We start from the raw sequence: 26,896 nt of genomic DNA on the forward strand, positions 1-26,896 counted from the left end.
TGGTCATCATGGGCCACCCACTTTTTACCTTTGCCTGCATGTTTATCGTTGTTGTTTTGTTTTTTGTTGGCTTGTTAGACTGCTGTGACTCTGTTAAGGGCTTCAGCTTCAGTTTCAAAGCAGGTGGATCTGGCAGCACAGGTGCCTTTTCGGTGCCTTGGGTGAAATGGCAAGCCACAAGCCCTGGGAGTGCAACAGCTGGTGTGATGCACATCACCTTGCAGTCCACCGGCATCCACACAACAAAGTCACAAAACTTTGTGCCAGTCACAAAAATTTGCACCTGCATTTGGCTGAAGTACTTGTGTGTGCACTTCAAGACAAGCTGCCCGTCCCTGAAGTGCAGACAAATGTTTGTGTCCTCACAAGCCTGCAGTACTGTGTTATGGCGATGCTTTGATGGGCATTTCACTTCCAGGCAGCCTTTTCCACAACAGGAACAGTGAGTGAGCCCCAGGGATGTCCCAACCTCTGGAAATGAGGGATTTATTACAAAGCCACATTTTATCAGTGTGAGGTTGTTGTAGTTTGGTGCAGCCATTTTGAGGAACTGTTGCCTTGCTTCTTCCTCGTGCGTTATCCCCCACTGCAAATCTTCTGGAAGCCTCTCGATCTTTGTTTTATGTGGATAGCACACAGCATTCACAGTGGAGAGGGCTGGCTTGAAACGCTGGTGGACACGACAGCATGAATCTTTGAGACGGTGATTCTTCCTGCTCGCAGTGAACACCAGCTGTGTGCACTGTGTTGCTGACTTGTCTTTTTTTTTTTGTCCAGTGCTGCTGTCTGGGTCTCAGGTACTGCCACTCTATGCCTGAGTCCCTCACAGTATTGTAGAAGGCCGGGGAGCTCACAGCTGTCCTTGCCATGGTCCCGAAGGTGCTGTAGTGGTACTACAGATGGCTCAACTGGGTCAGCGCAGTGCTAATAGTACTGTTCAGATCCAATGTTCCCGTGGGCAGAAACCCGTCCACCGGGCCCTCGCCTGCGAGCCCCAACCCCAGGCCTGGCTCCAGGGTGGGGCTCTGGTAACGCCAATCCGTGCAACGTACACGTTCTTGATGTCGTACTATTCATTAGAGGCTTTTGAACCGCTCTTAGTCAGACATGTCACCTAGGACCTGTTTGCCTTAGGAGACCCTACCAGGGGCATTAAGCGCCCGATAACATAGCTCCTTTAACCTCAGGATCATTACTCAAACCCCTCCACCACGTTAAGGCGGTTCAAAGGGGTGGGGGGGGGGGGGGGCAACAACCATATAACAATAATTTGTTCACCAAAACAACATAAACAAAAAACATAAAAAAAACCCAAAAAGTTTCTCTTCAGGGAGAGGTGAGTGTCACATTTTTAATTTCAGTTCATCTTAGTGCTTCTTACTGTTTGCAGGATTTTTTTTTTTGGTCTTAACATACAAAAACTGTGACATACTGGTTCCTCTGGGAGCTCTTATAAAGGAAGAGTTATGATATGCAAATTTTGTTTTTCTTTTCGCAATTACTCTTCAAATTAATATCTAAGACTCTAGAGTTTTTGTATGTTGCCTTCCAGTAAACTGATGCCTGACTACATGTATTGACACCTCTAGTTGTGCTGTGGTGCCATTCATATGGCATGGGAACATCCAAGACCTTGTGGTGCTGACCTGGTGCTAGACAAAAACAGCTGTTTAGAACTAAAAGCTGCCAAACATACTTTATTACTTTGAAACTAACCATGTTTTATGTTTAGTCTGTTTTACTGATTTATTTTGTATTGTGTTATTTTATGTTGTGTTTATTTTATTATTATCTTGTTTTCTGTCACCATAATTTGGAATGCAGTGTTGCAACTGACACCCAAGATTTCAACACGTCACATGACCGCTCTAAGCAACATACAATGCAGCATGGGACCACTTTTTTTTTCTTACTTCCTCTTCTTCTTTTTTTTTTTGCTTTCCAAAGATTCATATTTTAGTGCGCCCAATGCTGTTCAAAGGTACAGGGATTCAGAGTACTAATATATGATCTGAACTTTACAAACTCAGCAGCCTCTTCTCTCTCTCTCTGATAATGAATGCGATGGAGGAGTCGGAACTCTGCTTTCCTCATCTTAACACCTCATGTAGGAGGATAATACGTCCTCACTTGGAAGCCACACTCATTTTCAGCCTGCTGTCCTGCATCACTGTGATCACTGTGGTTCTGAACCTGTTGGTCATCATCACCATCTACCACTTCAGGCAGAGATAAACTTTTGTGCATGGCCTACAAAATGTTTATTTTTTTGGTTATAGTCAGATAATGTATGAAAAAATGCCTTTGAGCACGGCAGCATAATGTGACATTCAGCTCTCTGAGGAAAACATTAGTAGATTCTGACCGTAGTTTTGTTGGCTCTAGGTTTTTATTTCGATGGCTGTGTGGATTTTTTGACATACTACTTTAGAAGCTGATGTAATATGATGCTGCTTTTGAGATAAGTACCAAAAACGATTAGTGACGGTTTCTCATACTTTGGGTTTCTACACATTCACTAATCTCAATTGTGCATGGCGTTTATTTGCAAATGATTTTATATGTGCAGTGTTGTATTTACGTTTGCTGTCTTGTGTTCAGTGTTGATATTTTTTCATTTCAGGCAGCTTCACACCACCACCAACCTCCTCCTCCTCTCTCTGGCGGTTGCAGACTTCCTTGTAGGTTTCCTGCAGATGCCAGTTGAAATCCTCCTCTTCCAAGACTGTTGGATGCTGGGCAACTTTCTTTGTGCTGTAAATGTCTTCTTAGGTTGCCTTATTATCAGTGTTTCAGTGGGAAATATGGTTCTTATATCAGTTGACCGCTACATAGCTATTTGTGAGCCCATGTTTTATTCCACCAAAGTCACTCTGAAAAAAATTCAAATCTGCATTTGTCTATGTTGGATCTTTTCTGCTGTCCACAGCAGCTGGATACTTAGGGATGTTCTGAAACAACCAGGCAGGTATAATTCCTGTGATGGAGAGTGTGTAGTTGTAATTAATTATGTTGAAGGAGCTTTTGACTTTGTTGTGACCTTTTTTGGCCCCATAACTGTCATCATAGTTCTATATATGAAAGTATTTGTGGTGGCTGTGTCTCAGGCTCGTGCAATGCGCTCCCACAATGCAGTTGTTACACTGCAGCTTTCAAAGACAGTAACTGCTAAGAAATCTGAAATGAAAGCAGCCAGGACTCTTGGTGTTGTTGTAGTTGTGTTTGTTCTGTGTTCATGTCCATATTATTGTTTCACTGTTGCAGCTGAGAACAACTTGGTATCCGGGTCATCTGCAGTCAGTGAGATTTGGCTTTTATATTTTAACTCCTGTCTAAACCCTATGATCTATGCCTTTTTCTACCCCTGGTTCAGAGAATCTGTCAAACGCATTATTACACTTCAGACACTGAAGCCTGGCTCACGGGATGGAAACATACTCTAGAGAAAGACATTGATGAAGTGATGGAAAAGTATGTGAAGGGGAAATTGTTTTTCATTTTCATTTACACATCATAAAGTCAGGATAATTAAAAAAGATATGGAGAAATGAATGTGTGTTCAGTCAGTATACCATTATATATAAATTTATTCTCTGTTTCTTTTCATTGCACATTTATTCTCTGCTTCAGTCATCCTATGAGAATGACTAAAACCAGAAAATCTTTTCTTAACAAACTCTTATTGTTACTGTTATTGATGAAAAGCATGGTGGATTTTCATGGACACAAAGAGATGATAAATGCACAATTACAGAAATACAGTCATCACGACCATAAAAGGACAAATGGTTTCAATAATGTTATGTTTGGGACAGGACCAGAATCTGTTACCTGGGTTTTTCCTAGTGAATTAAATTTGTCTTCATTTTAAACTTCACCTGCAGAGAGGATCACATCCAGAAACTTTCAATTATTATATTTATTATAATTATGCATTTTTCAGAGAATACAGTCCCTCATGAAATAAGTTCAGTGATTTGAAGACAAGCAGCCCAAGCTGTTATAAGCCAGTTTAACTAAAAGAGCTGAGCTCTCATATTTGACGCTTTCAAAATTGTAAGTGCTGTAAAACTGCTTTTTAGGCATACCTAAATCTGGATGTATATCATCTGTTGAAACTTTGAAAGCAACTAATCACATCAATTGATTCTGTGATTTTAAACCCTTGTGGTTATCTAATAAGAAAAAAATTAGTAAAATTATCTACATTAATGATGTGGCATTTGTAACACAGAAACTAGTTAAGACAATAAAAAATGGCACTTCCGAGCAGCTTGACCAGTAAGTCATATGATAGCACTGCAGCTATTGTTGGAAAGTAAATCCCTCACATGCAGCATTCCAGAGAAACTGAATTATATTGTACAAGACAGTGTTTAGAGAGTCTGATTTTTCTCATCGGTGCAGTGTAACACTTGGTGGTGAAACTGAATCACATACACCATTCTGCTGGAAACACACAGCTTCAGCGAGACAGATAACATTACATTTTATACCACATTTATTTTTCACTTCCCCAAGCTGACACTACATGATGCACTCTAAAGTATACAGTTCGGAGCTGCGAGCCAAGCTACTGGTAACGTCAGCTTAGCTTGTTTCTCTGGGAACAAGACTTAGATATCCAACAACTAAAATCTTTCATCTGGTGAAAGATATACCGTTTGCTAAAACAACCAAGAAAAAAATATAATATGATTCACGGTGGTGCAGTGGTTAGCACTGTCGCCTCATAGCAAGAGGGTTCCAGGTTCGAATCCCGGTCTGGGCCCTTCTATGTGGAGTTTGCATGTTCTCCCTGTGCCTGCGTGGGTTTTCTCCGGGTACTCCGGCTTCCTCCCACAATACCAAAAACATGCACATTAGGTTAATTGGCTACTCTAAATTGCCCCTAGGTGTGAGAGTGTGTGGTTGTTTGTCTTTGTGTGTTGGCCCTGTGATTGACTGGCGACCAGTCCAGGGTGAACCCCGCCTCTCGCCCGTAGTCAGCTGGGATAGGCTCCAGCTCCCCCGTGACCCTGACAGATAAGCGGTATACAAAATGGATGGGATACTGGCTACATTCATGTGCGTAGCTTGGATTACAAGTGTATAACTACAATGTCGTTAAGATCCCTAGTAGCTAACACTGACTTGTTTATTAATTATTGATGCTAGCTAACTTATCTTATCTATTTCAATTAGGAAGTAAACCTTCCCAAATTAAGTTAACAAGCGCTGAGGCAGGTTAACAATGTCTGACTCAACATCATTTGCCTGTTTGTTATAAATTCTTTCCAATGACTGTATGAAATGCTGACATCTGCCTAATTCTTCTCTGGTCTGGTCTGGTTTGAAACACTTTTAGCAAATAAAGCAAAAGAATTTGTGTGTGTAAAATCAAACTGGGATCACATTGCCTTTCATTTTCCTTTGTTACAAAGTATAGGGTTCTATCAGACAACACTTGATTAGAGGCCATGAAATGCATTGTCTTTCCACTGTTTTTCATTGAATACAGTATATGTAAAAAAGGATTAGCAAAGCACCTCTGTTTTATGTTATGCAGCATCAACAAAAGCGGCTATGACGAGCAGAGAGGTTGTATATATTTGAAAACTCTGCAGGCAAACCCACCGACAGGAAGAGAAAACAGTTCAACTTTTATTCATGTAGGGTCACATACTCATACATACATACTGGTTATCACAGACAAACAAGTTCAGGGTATTTTATTTTTATTTAAATTAATATTTTAATATTAATATTAATAATTTTATTTCTTTTCCAGGCCATGTGTAGTTGTTGAATTTTGTGACCCAAACCCATGAACAATGTTTTTGCTTTCATGAAAAACTGATGGTCCTGAAAAACATGTTGATAAGAATGTGCTCGTAGAATCTGTTCTTTTTTTCTTACCTTCTGAAATATTCTGACCAAGGTTCTGTACTAAAACACAGCTTAATAAAGAGCATACATTTTTGCCAAGTTTGCTTGTTGTCCTTTGTTCCCTAAGCACTAAATTGACATGTCTACAATATCTTGGTGCCACAGGAGTCAGGCTCCAGAATCTGAAGTGTAACAATGAGTTTCACAGATCTCCTAAACCAGGGGTAGAAAAAAGCATAGACCACTGGATTGAGACAGGAGTTACAATAAAGTAGCCAGACCCCAAAAACTGAAAATGCCACACTGTTTGTTAAATCCTGGCCTGCAATAGACGGATAAAAATAAGGACAGAAGCATATCAGAAATACAACAACAATAATACCAAGAGTTTTGGCTGCTTTTCTCTCAGACTTCTTAGCAGTCACACTAACTGAACCCTGCAGTGTAACTCCTGCAACATGAGACCTCATGGCTCGAGCCTGAGACACAGCCACCACAAATACTCTCATGTACAGAATTATGATGACAGCAATGGGGCCAACAAAGGTCAACATGACATCAACAGCTCCAGTTATGAAATTAATAACAACTACACACTCTCCGTAACAGGAATTATATCTATCTGGTTGTGTCAGGAAGTCCATCAGTATCACACCATTATAGAACACAGAACAGCCCCAGCACAAACAAACACAGATTTTAATTCTTTTCTGAGTGACTTTAGTGGGATAACATAAAGGGTCACAAATGGCTACGTATCGATCGACTGATATGAGCACCATGTTTCCTACTGAGGCAGAGGTAAGGATAAAAGAGGCATAGTAAAACAGTCCACATATCAAGCTCCCCCAAAACCAGCATCCCCCTATCAAGAGGATTTGAATCGGCATCAACAGGAGGCCAACGAGGAAGTCTGAGACAGCCAGCGAGAGGAGGAGGAGGTTGGTGGGTGTGTGGAGTTGCCTGGAGAAAAAGAATATAATCACTTAACATGTAATTATAACACTTATCATAAAAAGAAAAGTCAGAAAAATATTCTCATCTGTACAAGTATGAATATCACACTTGTGATAAAGAACATGGCATAACATTTTTAAGCAGCTAGGATGTGCTTATCACAATCCTGGACACAACAATAGATGTAGTATCAGTTTTGTATACCACTGCTTGTGTGTTTGTTAGAGAGTATGCAGTTAGCTTGAATTCCAACATTCATATCATCAGTATATTCATTGATGTTCTCAGTTATTCCTAGCTGTAGTAGAAATACTACTAGTCATGCAATTAAAGTATGTTAAATGCTGAATGCAGTACATGTAAACTATACAAAACTCAGCAAGTTATTTTGTTCATAAAATGCCTTAACACGGTAATATCACCATTGCCCAAAAAACAATTCTTGTAAAAATAACTGCTTTATAATCGGTAAAAATATTTTAGGTTATTAGTATGAGTTTATTTTTATGCCTGAAGTGGAAGATAGAGATGATGACCAGCAAGTTGAGAACCACAGTGAGCAAAGAGATGCAATAGAGCAGGATGTAAAGGTATATGGTCTCTGCATGTTGCTGCACTGGCTTCCTGCAGGAGATGTTGAATAGCTGTGGAAAGCAGACTTCAGCTTCTTCCAGGGTCTCCATAATCAGACAAAGAAAAGGAGATGAAAAGCTGATGAGCTCTCACCGTTTTCTGGCAAAAGTTCCTGTGTCATGTAGCTTTTATTTATCTAGCCCCTCCTCCCTTTCCTGCAACTAAAAAACTGTGCTGATTCCATGATACAATGAACCTGCCTTCTGATGATAATGCAATCTTCCTTGTGGTTTGGACTTGGATTCCTCAGATGTTGTACTTTTAATTCTACCAAAAGAGAAGCAACAAAAAATGAAATAAAGAAAGAACACTTACATCGTCAGCCAATATCCAGCCATATCCTCAAATTCTCAGTAGTCTACTTGTGTGGGGCAAGAGCCCAAAAATAACTGACATTGTCTTATATGAAAGTCCCAAATGCCAAATGTAACACCAAAATTTTAATGTGATAACCTGAACCCTGAGCACTGTTCTTCAGAAAAAAATAAATCTTCAGCCATCTGGGATTTTGGTTTTAGTGGCCCTAATGAAAGCCACCTCTAGTTGTGTGGCATTTTCCAGTTTAAGGCATATGTTCTACATATCCTGTCATTGCTGCAATTGCATGCTAGGCTCAATGGGCAGGCTGCATCTGCTGGAAGCTGAGCATCTGCTCTTTCCAGCTACATTGGCCTCAAGATTGTGTATCTGAGCCAGATTAGACAGACAGTAAAACTGTATTTTTGAAAATGTTAGGGTTAGACAGAATAGGTCCAGCTTAGCTGATGAGCAAGACCGACATCTCTGGACATCTAGCCTATAACAGCAGAGTATTGGCCTCGACCACAATTGCAGAGTAACATTCATAAGATTGTACAATGTACAAGTTGTACAATTTATGAACATGCAAAAAGCACATGTCAGCAGTAAACCACTCTTCTCCCAATACTACACAGGGAAAAGGGAAACCAGCAATTAACTTGACAAAGCACACTCTAATCCACTTTGTCTGCTCAGAGCTAAAGGCCTCTTACGGTGCTTTTCCACAGGTGAGGTTGCCCTGTGTGAGTCCTCATTGTACTGTCATGCAGATAACACAGTGGGTACATAGTACTACTCAGCAGCTACCCGCAGCCAATCTCCTTGGTGAGGTAGCGAAGGAATAGCAGAGTCGACTTGGTGGAAGCAGAGTAGTTCCTTCTCTATTTTAGAAGGATGTAGAGCAAGTTGGCTACTTCTCTTCAGCGACTATGACCATAGTCTTCGTCACATGGGATGAAGCCCTTTTGTAAAATGTAGTTGTTAAAGAGGTTTCTACTGGCAAAAGAACCAGTGTTCACAGTGGATACTAAGCCTAAGCAATATGAGGCAGTCTCTGCATTGTATCACCTTGGTTAGCATCATGGTGCTTGCCTGTATCAGAGACACTAAAATCCCGAAATCAAATGAAAATAATCACCACAAAAATTATAAATATTTTATTCTCCAGGACTTTTTGAAGGTGGGGTGGGGGTGGCACATAGGTGTGGTGGTTAGTACTGTCGCCAAAAGCAAGAAGGTTCCAGGTTCAAATCCTGGTCTCAACAATAAAAATACAAGTCAAAATACACAAATCCTTCACACACACAGAACTAAAACCTGACCCTTCTGGTGACAACATTTCCCATTAGGAAAAAAGAAATCTGATGCCATCTAACTTGGCCCTCTGCGTACCAACTCGGTCCTTATGCTGTCTGTCAGAGGTGATGGCCAGTCTGCAGGGTCTGTTGAAAGAGGCTCTTCCCCTGTGGAAGTTGAACTTTGTGGGGGTTCAGGCATTTCTGTAGAACAGCACATTTGATTTGGCACATTATTCAAAGCACACAGCAGTGGAACAAAACATGGTTTTAAGAAATAGCAAAACTGGATTAATCACAACTAACAGGAAAAAATGTGTACAGGCAAAAAATCCACAGATAAAACACACTGTTACTTCTATCTTCACACACACACACACACACATGACAGCAAAATACCGCCCACCTATAGGCTCCTGATGAGGAGAAGCAGCAGCAAACTCCTCATGGCCTTCCTGAGACATGGCAGGAGATGCCATAGAAGCCATAGCAGCCGTAGAGGTGGATGGGATCTCCTGATCCTCTGCTACAGATGAGGCCTCTGTTGCTGGAGACTCATCCTGGGCAGGAGGCGCTCCAAAATATTTTAGCAGTGTTGCTGGAAAAGTGCATCACTGTAACCATGCATGAATGGCACACTGAAATACATTAGCTATCACTTAATGTCATTTACTATTACATGCTATTAACCTCCAGATTAACCAACGGGGAGAAATGCTTCATTGCCCAAATTCTATTAACGTTATACTGAGACAGAAAATAATGGGCGAAATGTGGGCAACGTTCGTCTTCTTAAGGCTAGCTTACTGCACGGAAAATCCCGACGGCCAAATACAGTACGCAGCGATAACCAAATGGTCACAAAGCAATGACAGCAAAGGAGCTGATGGCTTAAGTGTAGACACAGTTATTGGTATGTATGTATGTTAACTCAGATAATGTTCAGGTTAACTATAACTAGCACACAAAACAGCAAACAAGCTAATGACCGCTAAACAATTAACGTTAGCCCCTTTTGATAACGTAATTACAGTCGTATGCTACAGAGGGAACATTAGCTACATACCTTTGTTTTTGGACCGTTTCTCCTCTTCTTTTTTCCTTTTCTTTCTGAAATAAGCACCCGATAGCTTTGGCCTTTTTCTGTCCATTATGTTTATTACCTGAATCGGAGTCGCCTCGCGAATCAATAGGTTACGCTGATGTCAATGCCCTCTGACGTGACGGACAGCAGGGGTCAAGACTAAACCAATACATTGGTGGGGTACAGATTACTCTATACTCATTTTTGAATAGTGAGATTGTATTATTGGCCTTCGCACAACCCTATCAGATGAAAACAAGAGTGTATGGAATGTGAAATAGGCCTACAGTAGGCACCATCTAGTGTTATGAATGAAATTTACTTTGAGTGCTTTTTGATTCCATAACTGTGGAACAATTAGGAGGATGAAGATGAAAGAAAGATGAAAGTGACATATTTTGTCATTGGAGGGAACTCCAACGAAATTTGTGCTCTGCATTTAACCCACCCAAGTGACGTGCACACACACACACACACAGCAAACCCGGGGCAGTGGGCGACCGCGTGCAGCGCCCGGGGAGCAGTTGGGGTTAGGTACCTTGCTCAAGGGTACCTTAGCCATGGACACCGATACGGGGAATGGAACCAGCGATCCACCGGTTACGGGTCCGACACCCTAACCGCTGATCCACGACTGCCCCTACAGTCGCTGATCCACGACTGCCCCTACAGTCATGGATCAGCGGTTAGGGTGTCGGACCCGTAACCGGTGGATCGCTGATCCACGACTGCCCCTACAGTCGTGGATCAGCGGATCCCCGTTCCCCCTCCTCCTTATTTCAGTGGTTTGACCTCGGTGAGTGACCCTACCTCCACCTCCACCCCCTCTTGCAGAGTTGCAGTAACTGCAGCAGCGCTCTCGGGGGGCGTAATTACAACGCCAGGGGGCGCAAATTATTAATTAATTATTTAAATATTTTTTATCTTTTTTTTTTTTTTTTGGTGGGCGGGGCGGAGGTCCTCACATACCGCCCCCAGCAAAGTGCCGCCAATTGGCCCATATGAGAAACTGCTACTGGCCACTAGACATTGTACCTATGTGTGAGTGTGTGGCATTGTCTTGTTGTTTGTTTGTCAGCTCTGTGTTTGACTAGCAACTAGTCCAGGATGTAACCTGCCTCTCACCCGTAGTCTGCTGGGATAGGCTGCAAAAAACACCTAGCCTTTAGGCATATTTATTCAGAACAGTTTATGAGATTTAAAAAAACTTCGACCATCACTTCTTCATGTCGTGAGGCTACCACAGATTTCTGGGCGCCCGGGCATGTCATCACATCTGAAGCCCATACATTATTACACTTTACAAAATAAAAGCATGTTGGCTTATAATAACACAGTGAGTGAAGGCGTTCTCATGTAACAACAATAAACACCTCCACTCACTTTTAACTTGTTGGGTTACATGAAAACATAACAAAAATACATCTTCCTCTTCTGACCTTAGTGTAGGCCTATACAACAAACACAATATTTTACTTTATGTGCCAAACATATCCTGAGGAAACCTTTTTAGTTTTACTTTAGTTGCTGGCTTTGTCATTGCATAGGCAAGCATTTGCTTAGTAGTACAATACTCCAGAAGTACTCTATTCAAATTCAATTTATTTATATAGTCCCAATTCACAATAAAAGTTATCTCATGACACTTTACATTTAGAGCAGGTCTAGACCAAACTCTTTGATTAAAGTTTTTAATATAGAGAACCCAACATTCCCCCTTGAGCAAGCAATTAGCCACAGTGGCGAGGAAAAACTGCCTTTCAGAAGGCAGAAACCTTGGAGCAGACCCCAGCTCTAGATGGGCGGCCATCTGCCTTGACTGGTTGGGTTGAGAGAGAGAGGGAGAGGGAGAGAGAGGGAGAGGGAGAGGGGGGTGGGGTGGGCTTAGAGAAGGAGCACACAAACAGAGATGCGTAGCAGCAGTAATATCAAAAGTATGCAGAACCATGCCATTTACTCAAGCATTAATGTCTGAACACTTCTTGTTTTAAAGTCTTGATTACAAACATTTTTATTGTGCAGTGCAGTGACACTGTTAGAATTCCAGGAACAGTGCAAATAAGGTTCCAACAGCAAAAAACTTTGTGCAAACAGATACATAACACTGCAAATGAGGTAATAAAGTAAAATACTACGTGCAAACACAGACAAATAACAAATAAAACATTGTAAAGAAAGAAAATAGATGCTTAAAAAACACAGTCGGCTTTCTCTGCAGTTACGATAGAGCCGTGGCTCATTTCCTGCACGACTGATTTTAAGTCCCACACACGAACAGTGGAACCAAACAGTGTCGCCGTTTTGGTCATCATGGGCCACCCACTTTTTACCTTTGCCTGCATGTTTATCGTTGTTGTTTAGTTTTTTGTTGGCTTGTTAGACTGCTGTGACTCTGTTAAGGGCTTCAGCTTCAGTTTCAAAGCAGGTGGATCTGGCAGCACAGGTGCCTTTTCGGTGCCTTGGGTGAAATGGCAAGCCACAAGCCCTGGGAGTGCAACAGCTGGTGTGATGCACATCACCTTGCAGTCCACCGGCATCCACACAACAAAGTCACAAAACTTTGTGCCAGTCACAAAAATTTGCACCTGCATTTGGCTGAAGTACTTGTGTGTGCACTTCAAGACAAGCTGCCCGTCCCTGAAGTGCAGACAAATGTTTGTGTCCTCACAAGCCTGCAGTACTGTGTTATGGCGATGCTTTGATGGGCATTTCACTTCCAGGCAGCCTTTTCCACAACAGGAACAGTGAGTGAGCCCCAGGGATGTCCCAACCTCTGGAAATGAGGGATTTATTACAAAGCCACATTTTATCAGTGTGAGGTTGTTGTAGTTTGGTGCAGCCATTTTGAGGAACTGTTGCCTTGCTTCTTCCTCGTGCGTTATCCCCCACTGCAAATCTTCTGGAAGCCTCTCGATCTTTGTTTTATGTGGATAGCACACAGCATTCACAGTGGAGAGGGCTGGCTTGAAACGCTGGTGGACACGACAGCATGAATCTTTGAGACGGTGATTCTTCCTGCTCGCAGTGAACACCAGCTGTGTGCACTGTGTTGCTGACTTGTCTTTTTTTTTTTTGTCCAGTGCTGCTGTCTGGGTCTCAGGTACTGCCACTCTATGCCTGAGTCCCTCACAGTATTGTAGAAGGCCGGGGAGCTCACAGCTGTCCTTGCCATGGTCCCGAAGGTGCTGTAGTGGTACTACAGATGGCTCAACTGGGTCAGCGCAGTGCTAATAGTACTGTTCAGATCCAATGTTCCCGTGGGCAGAAACCCGTCCACCGGGCCCTCGCCTGCGAGCCCCAACCCCAGGCCTGGCTCCAGGGTGGGGCTCTGGTAACGCCAATCCGTGCAACGTACACGTTCTTGATGTCGTACTATTCATTAGAGGCTTTTGAACCGCTCTTAGTCAGACATGTCACCTAGGACCTGTTTGCCTTAGGAGACCCTACCAGGGGCATTAAGCGCCCGATAACATAGCTCCTTTAACCTCAGGATCATTACTCAAACCCCTCCACCACGTTAAGGCGGTTCAAAGGGGTGGGGGGGGGGGCAACAACCATATAACAATAATTTGTTCACCAAAACAACATAAACAAAAAACATAAAAAAAACCCAAAAAGTTTCTCTTCAGGGAGAGGTGAGTGTCACATTTTTAATTTCAGTTCATCTTAGTGCTTCTTATTGTTTGCAGGATTTTTTTTTTTTTGGTCTTAACATACAAAAACTGTGACATACTGGTTCCTCTGGGAGCTCTTATAAAGCAAGATTTATGATATGCAAATTTTGTTTTTCTTTTCACAATTACTCTTCAAATTAATATCTAAGACTCTAGAGTTTTTGTATGTTGCCTTCCAGTAAACTGATGCCTGACTACATGTATTGACACCTCTAGTTGTGCTGTGGTGCCATTCATATGGCATGGGAACATCCAAGACCTTGTGGTGCTGACCTGGTGCTAGACAAAAACAGCTCTTTAGAACTAAAAGCTGCCAAACATACTTTATTACTTTGAAACTAACCATGTTTTATGTTTAGTCTGTTTTACTGATTTATTTTGTATTGTGTTATTTTATGTTGTGTTTATTTTATTATTATCTTGTTTTCTGTCACCATAATTTGGAATGCAGTGTTGCAACTGACACCCAAGATTTCAACACGTCACATGACCGCTCTAAGCAACATACAATGCAGCATGGGACCACTTTTTTTTTCTTACTTCCTCTTCTTCTTTTTTTTTTTGCTTTCCAAAGATTCATATTTTAGTGCGCCCAATGCTGTTCAAAGGTACAGGGATTCAGAGTACTAATATATGATCTGAACTTTACAAACTCAGCAGCCTCTTCTCTCTCTCTCTGATAATGAATGCGATGGAGGAGTCGGAACTCTGCTTTCCTCATCTTAACACCTCATGTAGGAGGATAATACGTCCTCACTTGGAAGCCACACTCATTTTCAGCCTGCTGTCCTGCATCACTGTGATCACTGTGGTTCTGAACCTGTTGGTCATCATCACCATCTACCACTTCAGGCAGAGATAAACTTTTCTGCATGGCCTACAAAATGTTTATTTTTTTGGTTATAGTCAGATAATGTATGAAAAAATGCCTTTGAGCACGGCAGCATAATGTGACATTCAGCTCTCTGAGGAAAACATTAGTAGATTCTGACCGTAGTTTTGTTGGCTCTAGGTTTTTATTTCAATGGCTGTGTGGATTTTTTGACATACTACTTTAGAAGCTGATGTAATATGATGCTGCTTTTGAGATAAGTACCAAAAACGATTAGTGACGGTTTCTCATACTTTGGGTTTCTACACATTCACTAATCTCAATTGTGCATAGCGTTTATTTGCAAATGATTTTATATGTGCAGTGTTGTATTTACGTTTGCTGTCTTGTGTTCAGTGTTGATATTTTTTCATTTCAGGCAGCTTCACACCACCACCAACCTCCTCCTCCTCTCTCTGGCTGTTGCAGACTTCCTTGTAGGTTTCCTGCAGATGCCAGTTGAAATCCTCCTCTTCCAAGACTGTTGGATGCTGGGCAACTTTCTTTGTGCTGTAAATGTCTTCTTAGGTTGCCTTATTATCAGTGTTTCAGTGGGAAATATGGTTCTTATATCAGTTGATCGCTACATAGCTATTTGTGAGCCCATGTTTTATTCCACCAAAGTCACTCTGAAAAAAATTCAAATCTGCATTTGTCTATGTTGGATCTTTTCTGCTGTCCACAGCAGCTGGATACTTAGGGATGTTCTGAAACAACCAGGCAGGTATAATTCCTGTGATGGAGAGTGTGTAGTTGTAATTAATTATGTTGAAGGAGCTTTTGACTTTGTTGTGACCTTTTTTGGCCCCATAACTGTCATCATAGTTCTATATATGAAAGTATTTGTGGTGGCTGTGTCTCAGGCTCGTGCCATGCGCTCCCACAATGCAGTTGTTACACTGCAGCTTTCAAAGACAGTAACTGCTAAGAAATCTGAAATGAAAGCAGCCAGGACTCTTGGTGTTGTTGTAGTTGTGTTTGTTCTGTGTTCATGTCCATATTATTGTTTCACTGTTGCAGCTGAGAACAACTTGGTATCCGGGTCATCTGCAGTCAGTGAGATTTGGCTTTTATATTTTAACTCCTGTCTAAACCCTATGATCTATGCCTTTTTCTACCCCTGGTTCAGAGAATCTGTCAAACGCATTATTACACTTCAGACACTGAAGCCTGGCTCACGGGATGGAAACATACTCTAGAGAAAGACATTGATGAAGTGATGGAAAAGTATGTGAAGGGGAAATTGTTTTTCATTTTCATTTACACATCATAAAGTCAGGATAATTAAAAAAGATATGGAGAAATGAATGTGTGTTCAGTCAGTATACCATTATATATAAATTTATTCTCTGTTTCTTTTCATTGCACATTTATTCTCTGCTTCAGTCATCCTATGAGAATGACTAAAACCAGAAAATCTTTTCTTAACAAACTCTTATTGTTACTGTTATTGATGAAAAGCATGGTGGATTTTCATGGACACAAAGAGATGACAAATGCACAATTACAGAAATACAGTCATCACGACCATAAAAGGACAAATGGTTTCAATAATGTTATGTTTGGGACAGGACCAGAATCTGTTACCTGGGTTTTTCCTAGTGAATTAAATTTGTCTTCATTTTAAACTTCACCTGCAGAGAGGATCACATCCAGAAACTTTCAATTATTATATTTATTATAATTATGCATTTTTCAGAGAATACAGTCCCTCATGAAATAAGTTCAGTGATTTGAAGACAAGTAGCCCAAGCTGTTATAAGCCAGTTTAACTAAAAGAGCTGAGCTCTCATATTTGACGCTTTCAAAATTGTAAGTGCTGTAAAACTGCTTTTTAGGCATACCTAAATCTGCATGTATATCATCTGTTGAAACTTTGAAAGCAACTAATCACATCAATTGATTCTGTGATTTTAAACCCTTGTGGTTATCTAATAAGAAGAAAATTAGTAAAATTATCTACATTAATGATGTGGCATTTGTAACACAGAAACTAGTTAAGACAATAAAAAATGGCACTTCCGAGCAGCTTGACCAGTAAGTCATATGATAGCACTGCAGCTATTGTTGGAAAGTAAATCCCTCACATGCAGCATTCCAGAGAAACTGAATTATATTGTACAAGACAGTGTTTAGAGAGTCTGATTTTTCTCATCGGTGCAGTATAACACTTGGTGGTGAAACTGAATCACATACACCATTCTGCTGGAAACACACAGCTTCAGCGAGACAGATAACATTACATTTAATACCACATTTATTTTTCACTTCCCCAAGCTGACACTACATGATGCACTCTAAAGTATACAGTTCGGAGCTGCGAGCCAAGCTACTGGTAACGTCAGCTTAGCTTGTTTCTCTGGGAACAAGACTTAGATATCCAACAACTAAAATCTTTCATCTGGTGAAAGATATACCGTTTGCTAAAACAACCAAGAAAAAAATATAATATGATTCATGTTATTTACTTCAGTGCTGTTAATATTGTGACTGGAATTATTTTCATGTTTGGCCATCCTACCTGCAGTTCGGGCTTATGCCAAACTTTGAGTATGCTACACTTCCCAATTCCTATAAATCTCCAAAGTATAACTATTCTTAGTTTGAAAATCTACTGTAATAATGAGAGCTTGAAGCAGGAAAAAACTTTCCCTTGTACCTGGAATCCTGGGGAGAAATGTGAGATTTTGTGGGGTAAAAACAAAGCTTATTCAACCCTAAAGAGAGACAGACTGTGCTGTCAAATGCCACAATTAAGTGAACTAGGATTTAGCCTTAACAATATTAACTACAGGGCGGCACGGTGGTGCAGTGCTTAGCACTGTCATCTCATTACAAGAGGGTTCCAGGTTCAAATTCCTGTCTGGGCCCTTCTGTGTGGAGTTTGCATGTTCTCCCTGTGCCTGTGTGGGTTTTCTCCAGGTACTCCAGCTTCCTCCCACAATACCAAAAACATGCACATTAGGTTAACTGGCTACTCTACATTGCACCCTTAGGTGTGTGATTGTCTGTCTTTGTGTGTCAACCCTGCGATTGACTGGCGACCAGTCCAGGGTGAACCCCGCCTCTCGCCCGTAGTCAGCTGGGATAGGCTCCACCCCCCCGTGACCCTGACAGATAAGCGGTATAGAAAATGGATGGGATACTGGCTACATTCATGTGCGTAGCTTGGATTACAAGTGTATAACTACAATGTCGTTAAGATCCCTAGTAGCTAACACTGACTTGCTTATTAATTATTGATGCTAGCTAACTTATCTTATCTATTTCAATTAGGAAGTAAACCTTCCCAAATTAAGTTAACAAGCACTGAGGCAGGTTAACAATGTCTGACTCAACATCATTTGCCTGTTTGTTATAAATTCTTTCCAATGACTGTATGAAATGCTGACATCTGCCTAATTCTTCTCTGGTCTGGTCTGGTTTGAAACACTTTTAGCAAATAAAGCAAAAGAATTTGTGTGTGTAAAATCAAACTGGGATCACATTGCCTTTCATTTTCCTTTGTTACAAAGTATTTGTAATGAAAGCAGAAAGTTGTATTTGCAACCAAGAAAAGAAAGCAGGTTAGGAAACTGAACTAAGTAATGTCTGTCTGTATATCTACCGATCAATCTATGGACAGCACAGTAAATGGTACAGTGTCTCTAATAGGGAAAAGTACTCATCGGTTCAGCTGCTGGGAGATCACTGCAGGCAATGTACTTATTGTTTTCCTCCTTAAAGATCTTTAACTTCACTTACCCACATCCCATCTGGATGCTAATCACAATGATTTCTGGTTGTTTTTATATGGCCCAGCCTACCATATAATCACTTCACTAAAACACACCATCACCAATAACAACCTAGATGCCACTGGCTATATTCAATCACAATGTACCTGCATTTCAGCAAATATCTGACCAGTCATATGGTAACCTAATAGACTACCAGAGCTGATAAAAAATGAAACATTGTGAAATGACAAAATCCACTGCAAAATAGTGGTATTTGATATTGTCACGGACATTGTCTAAGGGGCTGCTTGTATTGAGAGTACATCAAGAGATATAATCACATTTACATTATTACACATGTTCCTAAATGATATCCATTATACAAATGTATTTCACAAAGTGGCAAAGCATCATGTTTCCACCATGCTATCGCCTGTTACGAATGAATCTGTTTACCTGTGGAATGTTCTAAATATGTGGTCCTTGAGGTTTTGGTCCCCCTGATGCAACTTGTTTGAAATGTGATTCTTCCAGAGATGCAGAATAAAATATTTACAAAACTCAAATTGCTAAGGTAAACCATGAAATACATTGTCTTTCCACTGTTTTTCATTGACTATAGTATATGTAAAAAAGGATTAGCAAAGCACCTCTGTTTTATGTTATGCAGCATCAACAAAAGCGGCTATGACGAGCAGAGAGGTTGTATATATTTGAAAACTCTGCAGGCAAATCCACCGACAGGAAGAGAAAACAGTTCAACTTTTATTCATGTAGGGTCACATACTCATACATACATACCGGTTATCACAGACAAACAAGTTCAGGGTATTTTATTTTTATTTAAATTAATATTTTTTCTTTTCCAGGCCATGTGTAGTTGTTGAATTTTGTGACCCAAACCCATGAACAATGTTTTTACTGTCAAGAAAAACTGATGGTCATGAAAAACATGTTAATAAGAATGTGCTCATAGAATCTGTTCTTTTTTTCTTACCTTCTAAAATATTCTGACCAAGGTTCTGTACTAAAACACAGCGTAATAAAGAGCATACACTTTTGCCAAGTTTGCTTTTTGTGCTTTGTTCCCTAAGCACTAAATTGACATATCTACAGTATCTTGGTGCCACAGGAGTCAGGCTCCAGAATCTGCAGTGTAACAATGAGTTTCACAGATCTCCTAAACCAGGGGTAGAAAAAAGCATAGACCACTGGATTGAGACAGGAGTTACAATAAAGTAACCAGATCCCGAAAACTGAAAATGCCACACTGTTTGTTAAATCCTGGCCTGCAAGAGACGGATAAAAATAAGGACAGAAGCATATCAGAAATACAACAACAATAATACCAAGAGTTTTGGCTGCTTTTCTCTCAGACTTCTTAGCAGTCACACTAACTGAACCCTGCAGTGTAACTCCTGCAACATGAGACCTCATGGCTCGAGCCTGAGACACAGCCACCACAAATACTCTCATGTACAGAATTATGATGACAGCAATGGGGCCAACAAAGGTCAACATGACATCAACGGCTCCTGTTATGAAATTAATAACAACTACACACTCTCCGTAACAGGAATTATATCTATCTGGTTGTGTCAGGAAGTCCATCAGTATCACACCATTATAGAACACAGAACAGCCCCAGCACAAACAAACACAGATTTTAATTCTTTTCTGAGTGACTTTAGTGGGATAACATAAAGGGTCACAAATGGCTACATATCGATCAACTGATATGAGCACCATGTTTCCTACTGAGGCAGAGGTAAGGATAAAAGAGGCATAGTAAAACAGTCCACATATCAAGCTCCCCCAAAACCAGCATCCCCCTATCAAGAGGATTTGAATCGGCATCAACAGGAGGCCAACGAGGAAGTCTGAGACAGCCAGCGAGAGGAGGAGGAGGTTGGTGGGTGTGTGGAGTTGCCTGGAGAAAAAGGATATAATCACTTAACATGTAATTATAACACTTATCATAAAAAGAAAAGTCAGAAAAATATTCTCATCTGTACAAGTATGAATATCACACTTGTGATAAAGAACATGGCATAACATTTTTAAGCAGCTAGGATGTGCTTATCACAATCCTGGACACAACAATAGATGTAGTATCAGTTTTGTATACCACTGCTTGTGTGTTTGTTAGAGAGTATGCAGTTAGCTTAGATTTCATCGTTCACATCATCAATATATTCACTGATGTTCTCAGTTATTCCTGGTTGTAGTAGAAACACTACTAGTCATGCAATTAAAGTATGTTAAATGCTAAATGCAGTACATGTAAACTATACAAAACTCAGAGTTATGTTTCCATAAAATGCCTTACTGTAATAACATCCCCATTGCCCCCAATTCTTATAAAAATACTGCTTGATATTAAATAAAAACTTATTTTAGGTTATCATTATGAGTTTGTCTTTATGCCTGAAATGGGAGATAGAGATGATGACCAGCAGGTTGAGAGCCACAGTGAGCAAGGAGATGCAAGACAGCAGGATGTAAAGGTATATGGTCACTGCATGTTGCTGCACTGGCTTCCTGCAGGAGATATTGAATATCTGTGGAAAGCAGACTTCAGCTTCTTCCAGGGCCTCCATAATCACACAAAGAAAAAGAGATGAGAAGCTGATGAGCTCTCACCGTTTTCTGGCAGAAGTTCCCTGTCATGTTGCTGATTTATCCAGCTCCTCCTCCCTTTTCTTACGACTTGGTTTGACTCTGATGCAATGATACTGCCTCCTCCGTGGATTGAACTTAAACTCCTCAAACTTTCAACTTTTAGTTTTAACAAAAACAAAAGCAACTAAAAAATGAAATGTAGACTTAATGAAAAAAACAAAGTAAATTAATATTTTGCTACTGTCCAGTATGCAGCCATATCCTCAAATTCTTAGAGTCTCTTGTCCTGTGAAAGAACCGACCAGTATATGAGGCTATGGCAAATAAAATGTTATTCCACATGAAAGCCCTCTACTGTAGAGGTACTCACATTGTTTTAAACGGAAGACCTCTACAGTGGAGTCAAAGCAGTGGTTTGTTTATTAATTTACATATTTATAATTGTCAATTTGGAGAAAAAAATACGCGGATAAAATTTGAAAGTTAAACCTGAACAATGAATACTGAGCACAGGTTCTTGGGCAGAAAAAAAAAATTCTGCCATCTTTGATTTTATGTGTGGTAGGTGTGGTTGACTCCAGGTAGTAGGAGTTAGCCACACCTACTTCTTAATGGCTGGGCAAGGCTATAAAGGCCACCCCCAGTCTGCTGAGCTCCCTCTCTCTGCTGCCTGGTGAGCCTGGGTGATCTTTTGTTTGCCGCCATTGTTTTGTTTGTTTGGTTGTGTTGTGTTAGTTTTAGTGCCTTGTTCAGTTGCTGTCTTAGTTAGCAGGGTACTCTGTTTATTTAGGTGTTGTGTTGTATATGTTGTAATTTATTATCTGTTGTTTTCCCCCAAGATTGTCTTTTGTTGAACTCACGTTCAGATGTTTTTCTTGTGTATTGTGCTGTAGGGAGCCGCAGCGAGTGTGGCTGGTCGCTGCGGGCGGTTTGGTGGTGGGGCTCTTCACCTGCGCTCCACACCCCCCATATTAGGGAACGGATGTAGGTGTGTAGGGCACAGTGTGCTGGTGTGGTGCCCCACCCCATGTAAAATAGTCCTGCTGCAGCCTCTGGCCCCTGCTGCCAACCCCTCAGCGCTCCCTTGGTTTGTTTTTGTATATATATATATTTTAAATGTTACTTTACAGTAAAGTTGTATTTGTTGACTAGTTCTATTTGTTGACTAATAAAGTTGTAAATCTTGGGAGGAAAATCCTTGTCCCATGGCCCTCACTGTATCAGGAAAACCTGCATGCATTCATTGATGTGAGCTGATTGGGCAAGGTCGGTGTAAGATCTGGGCCCAGTCGCCACTTCCGGTTACACATGGTTTTACTCACTCTAATGAAAAACACCTTTATTTTACCGGTTAAAACCATGCTAGGTGTCTCTTCTTTGCAGTGGAGTGGAGTGTAGGGACCGGCAGGCTTATGTGCTAGTGTTCAGTGGTCTACCTTTCCATTTGTCCGCACTATAGATTAATAATTCATTACCAATGTCAAGAAATGTTTGATTGTTTTTAGAACACCTACTGCAGATGTATAATTCATGTTCTGTGCATCAGAAGCAAGCTATTTCCATGAAAGTAAAATTAAGGCAAGGACAATTTTCCTCATGCATTATATCCTGAAGATCTAGAACAGTGTACATACATTGCTGTCTTCCATGCATTGTGTGGGGTGGAGAGCATGGTAAGCAGGCTTATGTGCAGGGGCTGAGCCCCAGAAAGCCGTTATGTTGTTTTTTTCTTTAGATGATAATATTTAGCAATAATTTCTATGGTGAGACTCTCTCGTAGGCCCACCACCCGCGAGAGTGTTCTGAATGGGGCGGTGCAATGTGGTTTGGGTGACAGCTGTAGACGAGGATCCCGGCGACCCAAACCCTGGACAAAAACTCTGGCTATGGGGACATGGAATGTCAACTCCATGTCAACTGGGGGAAAGAGCCTGAGCTAGTGCGGGAAATTGAGCAGTACCGACTAGAGATAGTCAGGCTCACTTCCACACATAGCCTGGGCTCTGGAAACCAACTCCTGGAGAGAGGCTGGACTCTCTTCTATTTTGGAGTTGCCCATGGTGTGACAACGAACTGGTGTAGGCTTGCTTATAGCCCCCAGCTCAGTCCCCATGTGTTGGAGTTCTCCCCAGTGAACAAGAGAGTCGTTTCCCTGCGCCTTTGGCTCGGGAAGAGGCCTCTCACTGTTGTCTCGGCCTATGGGCCGAACAGCAGTGCAGGGTACCCAGTTTTCTTGGAGTCCCTGGGACGACAGTGACACCTGGAGGGGCATTATTGGGCCAAGCTGCAGCCCGAGCGGTTGTTGAAGCAAAAACTTCGGTCTGGCAGGAGTTCGGAGAGGCCATGGAGGAAGACGTTTAGCCTCGAGAAAATTCTGGCAAACCGTCTGGCGCCTCAGGAGGGGGAAGCAGTGTCCTGCTAATACTGTATACAGTGAAAGTGGGGAGCTGCTGACTTCGACTGGGGATATTATTGGAAGGTGGAAGGAATACTTCGAGGATCTTCTCAATCCTGCTGACGCATCTTCCGTCATGGAAGCAGAGGCTGGGGACTCAGAGGCGGATCCACTCATTACCCAAGCTGAGGTCACTGAGGTAATTGGGAAGCTCCTCAGTGCCAGATCACCGGGAGTGGATGAGATCCGTCCTGGGTACCTTAAGGCTCTGGATGTTGTGGGGCTGTCTTAGTTGACACGACTCTGCAGCATCGCGTGGCAGTGAGGGACAGTGCCCTTGGACCAGCAGACCGGGGTGATGGTCCCTATTTTTAAGAAGGGGGACCAGGGGCCGGGGACCATCTTCCTCCCGGCATCCTGTAGGAGGTGGTCCAGGAATATGGGGTCCGGGGACCTTTGCTTGGGGCTGTGCAGCCTCTGTACTCCCGGAGCAGGTGTCTGGTCCGCATTGCCGGCAGTAAGTCGGACCTGTTCCCAGTGCATGCTGGCCTCCGGCAGGGCTGCCCTTTGTCATCCGTCCTGTTCATTATTTTCATGGACAGAATTTCTAGGTGCAGCCAGGGGCTGGAGGGTGTCTGGTTTGGGAACCACAGGATTTCATCTCTGCTTTTTGTGGATGACATTGTCCTATTGGCTTCTTCAATCCAGGACCTTCAGCATGTGCTCGGGAGGTTTGCAGTTGAGTGCGAAGTCAGTGGGATGAGAATCAGCACCTCCAAATCTGAGGCCATGGAAAAAGATGGTCTGCCCCCTCAGGTTGGAGGAGAGTTCCTGCCTGAAGTGGAGGAGTTTAAGTATCTCGGGATCTTGTTCACGAGTGAGGGAAGATGGGAGCGTGAGATTGAAAGGCGGATCGGTGCAGCGACAGCAGTAATGTGGTCGTTGTATTGGTCCGTCCTGGTAAAGAAGGAGCTGAGTAAGGTGAAGGTCTCAGTTTACCAGTCAGTATACGTTCCTACCCTCACCTATGGTCATGAACTTTGGGTCATGACCGAAAGAACGAGATCTCGGATACAAGCGGCTGAAATGAGCTTCCTCCGCAGGGTGGTGGGGCGCTCCCTTAGGGATAGGTTGAGGAGCTGTGTTACCTGGAAGGAGCTTGTAGTAGAGCCGCTGCTCCTCCACATCGAAAGGAGCGAGTTGAAGTGGCTTGAGCATCTGTTCCGGATGCCTCCTGGATGCCTTCCTGGGAATGTATTCCGGGAATGCCCCACCTGGAGGAGGCCCTGAGGAAGACCCAGGACACGCTGGAGGGACTATGTCACTCGGCTGGCCTTGAAACGCCATGGGGTCCACCCGGAAGAGCTGGAGGAAGGGTCTGGGGAGAAGGAAGTCTGGACATCCCTGCTCAAGCTGCTGCCCCCGTGACCCAGTTTCGGATGAAGCGGAAGAAGATGGATGGATGATTGTCTGTTGAGGCTTTGGAGAGTGAATCAGGAACAATTTATTACTTTCCTACCCTGCATTCTACTATGGATGTGGATTCTCAAAGCCTTAGTGCTCACCTGATGAGGCAAGTGCTGGGTTTGGTGGTTATAAACAGCTACATGAGATGCACGTATTGTTACCATAGTGAAAAGGCAACATTCCAGATAGGTTCTCCATTTTTCCAGTGCAAACACTACATTCCAATTCAGAGGCAAATTGAGGTATGACTGGCAACAGTAAGGACAACTTCTCTGTTCCAAGGTCTTATCTCTGGACCAGTTTTGAATCAAATCCTTTCTCAATGGCATCACTACAGACAACAGAAGAACACTGACATTTTTTAGACCTAGCATTGTTGACTTAGTTGACCTACCTATGAACTCACAGTAGCAACAATATACTCCAAGTTTCCTTGGTTAACAGTGTAGAAGTCACTGACTGCTGTAAGGTTCATGTAAACGCAATAACTCAGTTCTCTCTGTATGTCATGATGTTACACTGTCTAGTGGATGTTAAGTGTGTTCCCTGCTGTATTGTCAGTAAAGACTCATTTCAGTAATTACTGTTAGCTCTATTTCACTATTTCAAGTGTTAACCTAACTTTCTAGCTTTCCTTATATTACTGTGAACAGACAGTTAATCTGGCCTCAGTGTGATATCGTAGAAGCAGTGGTTACTGCAGCAGTTGATGTTCATTCTTCACAAAGACACAGAGAGTATTCTGATATCATTTTCCAGTCCTTACATGCTTTTAGTTGATGCTGGGTATCAACAACTCACAGATGCGCATGCAAACTATAGGAAAACAATGCAGCCATTGCTAGTTATGGCTTTCATTTATATCTTCCTGTATATGTGTACTTGCTTATGAGAAATAGTGGCTAAATAGCAAATGATGAAAGTGCAAGCAGTTTTATTACAGTCAGCCTTCACTCACAGGGTGTGTCATCATGAGCAGTAGTTTATTGATAGTATTTCTTTCCTGTTCAACATGGCATGTTCAGAGTAATAAGAGAGGGAGAAACAGAGCATGAGGATGGTGACAGGCCAGGCAGAGCAGAGGCCTGTACTACAAAGCAGGATTTGTGATTAGTGAGGTATCTTCAGGGTTAATGCTGGGTTTTCGGGCTTAAGAAGGTGGTTCATTTCTCACATCTAATCTGCTGCATAAGATTATGTTTGGAACAGTAAAATGTTAAACAGTTTGGCAGCTTGTTGAACAGTATGTTGACATGTCAGGTCCTACTCTTACAGTCCCACCAGCTGTTCGCATTGGACTGTGTTAGTAATTTGTTACATATACTTTTATGGATAATGTAAATTACGTGAAGAAAATAACTATATAAGGCTTATTTAATCTGTGATCAGCAAACACAGATGACAATATATCTGAGTGCGTTACTCTGTATGGGACAGTGTTGAAGTGATTGGTGTTAAAGTCATTTCATCGTGCTTTTGTATACTGATATCATCTTACAACAGAAACTGAAGCACTAAAACACACGTGTTGCTCTTATAAGACATGTCTGTAAGCCTGCTTTTCATGTTTTCATTTGCTCCCAAGTCTCAAGTGAAAGAATCAGGCTAAATTGTCACAGCCTATATGCCATAGGAATACATCTGAGCAACTATATAATTTTTAGTTGTAACATTCATGAACATATCCTGTGGAGAACACAGGCTGCAGGTCAAAGTAGGTCAAAGCATAGCCGTAAATAGTATTCCTTTGGTAGTGCCTCAATATAAAAAAGAGACATGCCAACTCGTCTCCATCTGTCATTAACAGAGGTTTGCTTTCCCATATCTCATTAAATTGCCTTCCTTCTTCTCTTGCTTGGTTGCTAGAGTTAACATTACTACAAGCACATGGCTAGAGTGACACCAGTGCTGATAACAGCAATAAGGTATTGATACACTATCAAGGGTATAGTGACATCTAGTGGCTAGACACCGTCAGCATGCAGATAACAAAATCAGAATGCAGTCTAGG

The 26,896-nt window shown here is 41.8% G+C and overlaps 4 protein-coding genes across 4 annotated transcripts; 2 read left to right on the plus strand and 2 right to left on the minus strand.

Moving 5' to 3' along the window:
* Nucleotides 1-1,480: 1,480 nt before the first annotated feature.
* Nucleotides 1,481-3,709, plus strand: LOC124067154 (trace amine-associated receptor 13c-like). Its single transcript, XM_046404268.1, has 2 exons — nucleotides 1,481-2,225; nucleotides 2,624-3,709. The coding sequence occupies exons 1-2, from the start codon at nucleotides 2,056-2,058 to the stop codon at nucleotides 3,441-3,443; spliced, it is 990 nt and encodes a 329-aa protein (XP_046260224.1). The 5' UTR covers nucleotides 1,481-2,055; the 3' UTR covers nucleotides 3,444-3,709.
* A 2,055-nt stretch (nucleotides 3,710-5,764) lies between these two features.
* LOC124067653 (trace amine-associated receptor 13c-like) lies at nucleotides 5,765-7,519 on the minus strand. The gene is made up of 2 exons (XM_046405199.1): nucleotides 7,336-7,519; nucleotides 5,765-6,831 (listed from the first exon to the last, which is right to left on the minus strand). The coding sequence occupies exons 1-2, from the start codon at nucleotides 7,506-7,508 to the stop codon at nucleotides 6,012-6,014; spliced, it is 993 nt and encodes a 330-aa protein (XP_046261155.1). The 5' UTR covers nucleotides 7,509-7,519; the 3' UTR covers nucleotides 5,765-6,011.
* A 6,651-nt stretch (nucleotides 7,520-14,170) lies between these two features.
* Nucleotides 14,171-17,582, plus strand: LOC124067645 (trace amine-associated receptor 13c-like). Its single transcript, XM_046405189.1, has 2 exons — nucleotides 14,171-14,663; nucleotides 15,062-17,582. Exons 1-2 carry the CDS (start codon nucleotides 14,494-14,496, stop codon nucleotides 15,879-15,881), a joined length of 990 nt encoding a protein of 329 aa, XP_046261145.1. The 5' UTR covers nucleotides 14,171-14,493; the 3' UTR covers nucleotides 15,882-17,582.
* Nucleotides 17,583-19,023: 1,441 nt separating this feature from the next.
* Nucleotides 19,024-21,001, minus strand: LOC124067613 (trace amine-associated receptor 13c-like). Its single transcript, XM_046405133.1, has 2 exons — nucleotides 20,829-21,001; nucleotides 19,024-20,331 (listed from the first exon to the last, which is right to left on the minus strand). Exons 1-2 carry the CDS (start codon nucleotides 20,999-21,001, stop codon nucleotides 19,512-19,514), a joined length of 993 nt encoding a protein of 330 aa, XP_046261089.1. The 3' UTR covers nucleotides 19,024-19,511.
* Between the last annotated feature and the right edge of the window lie 5,895 nt (nucleotides 21,002-26,896).

The sequence above is a fragment of the Scatophagus argus genome, chromosome 11 (genome assembly GCF_020382885.2).
Source record: "Scatophagus argus isolate fScaArg1 chromosome 11, fScaArg1.pri, whole genome shotgun sequence".
NCBI classification, from domain to species: Eukaryota; Metazoa; Chordata; class Actinopteri; family Scatophagidae; genus Scatophagus; species Scatophagus argus.